General features: G+C 68.4%; 1 protein-coding gene across 1 annotated transcript in view; it reads left to right on the forward strand.

The window, feature by feature from the left end:
- The first annotated feature begins 307 nt into the window (after positions 1 to 307).
- sms (spermine synthase) overlaps positions 308 to 718 on the forward strand; it is a 47,025-nt gene continuing 46,614 nt past the window's right edge. The window contains exon 1 of the mRNA XM_048602553.1: positions 308 to 353. Within this exon, the coding sequence (XP_048458510.1) occupies positions 308 to 353 (46 nt within the window). The remainder of the gene's footprint in view (positions 354 to 718) is intronic.

Raw genomic sequence — 718 nt, forward strand, 5'->3', positions numbered from 1 at the left:
CGGTAAAAGGGGGCGGGGGCAGAGCCAAGAAGGCGGGCCGAGTCAAGGGGGCGGGGCCCGTTTTGTGGGCGGGTCGGTGACCAGGGTGGGTCGGAAGGGAGAGGAGGGGAGGATGAGAAAGGGGCGGGGCCTGTGTTTGCGGGGGCGTGCAGGTTGGAGGGACCGGTGTTTGTTGGCGGGGAAGGGGTCAAGGAGGAGGGGCGATGTTTGTGGGCGGGGACGGTGTCCAGGGGGCGGGGACGATGTTTGTGGGCGGGGACAGTGACCAGGGGGCGGGGCTACCTCGGCATGGCCAGCAGTTGGAGCCATGGCGGCCCAGCAGCATCTTCTAGATTTCTGTCTTACGGCTCCAGGTGAGTCTGATCCGGCCCCAGCCGAGCGGTCCCTGCACATTCCATTCGCGGGCAATGCTGAGGGCTGGGCCCGGCCTCCCGCATGGTTCCCTTATGGCGGAGGCTTCACTGAGGCGGGACTGAGAGGGATGTGGATGGGCCTCTGACCGGGCCAGGGCCCGGGGGACGACGGGCTGTGCAGATCCCGTGTGGCTGCTTCTCGGGGCAGGCCCCACAGGCTGGGCGGGGTAGGGAAAGCGGGATCTGCATCCGACTGTGTGAGCCATCCCCCAATCGCTCCCCTCCCCTACACTCCCCTCCCCTCCCCCGACCCCTACACTCCCCTCCCCCGACCCCTACACTCCCCTCCCCCGACCCCTACACCC

This window comes from Rhincodon typus, chromosome 11 (genome assembly GCF_021869965.1).
Source record: "Rhincodon typus isolate 14 chromosome 11, sRhiTyp1.1, whole genome shotgun sequence".
Lineage (NCBI taxonomy): Eukaryota > Metazoa > Chordata > Chondrichthyes > Orectolobiformes > Rhincodontidae > Rhincodon > Rhincodon typus.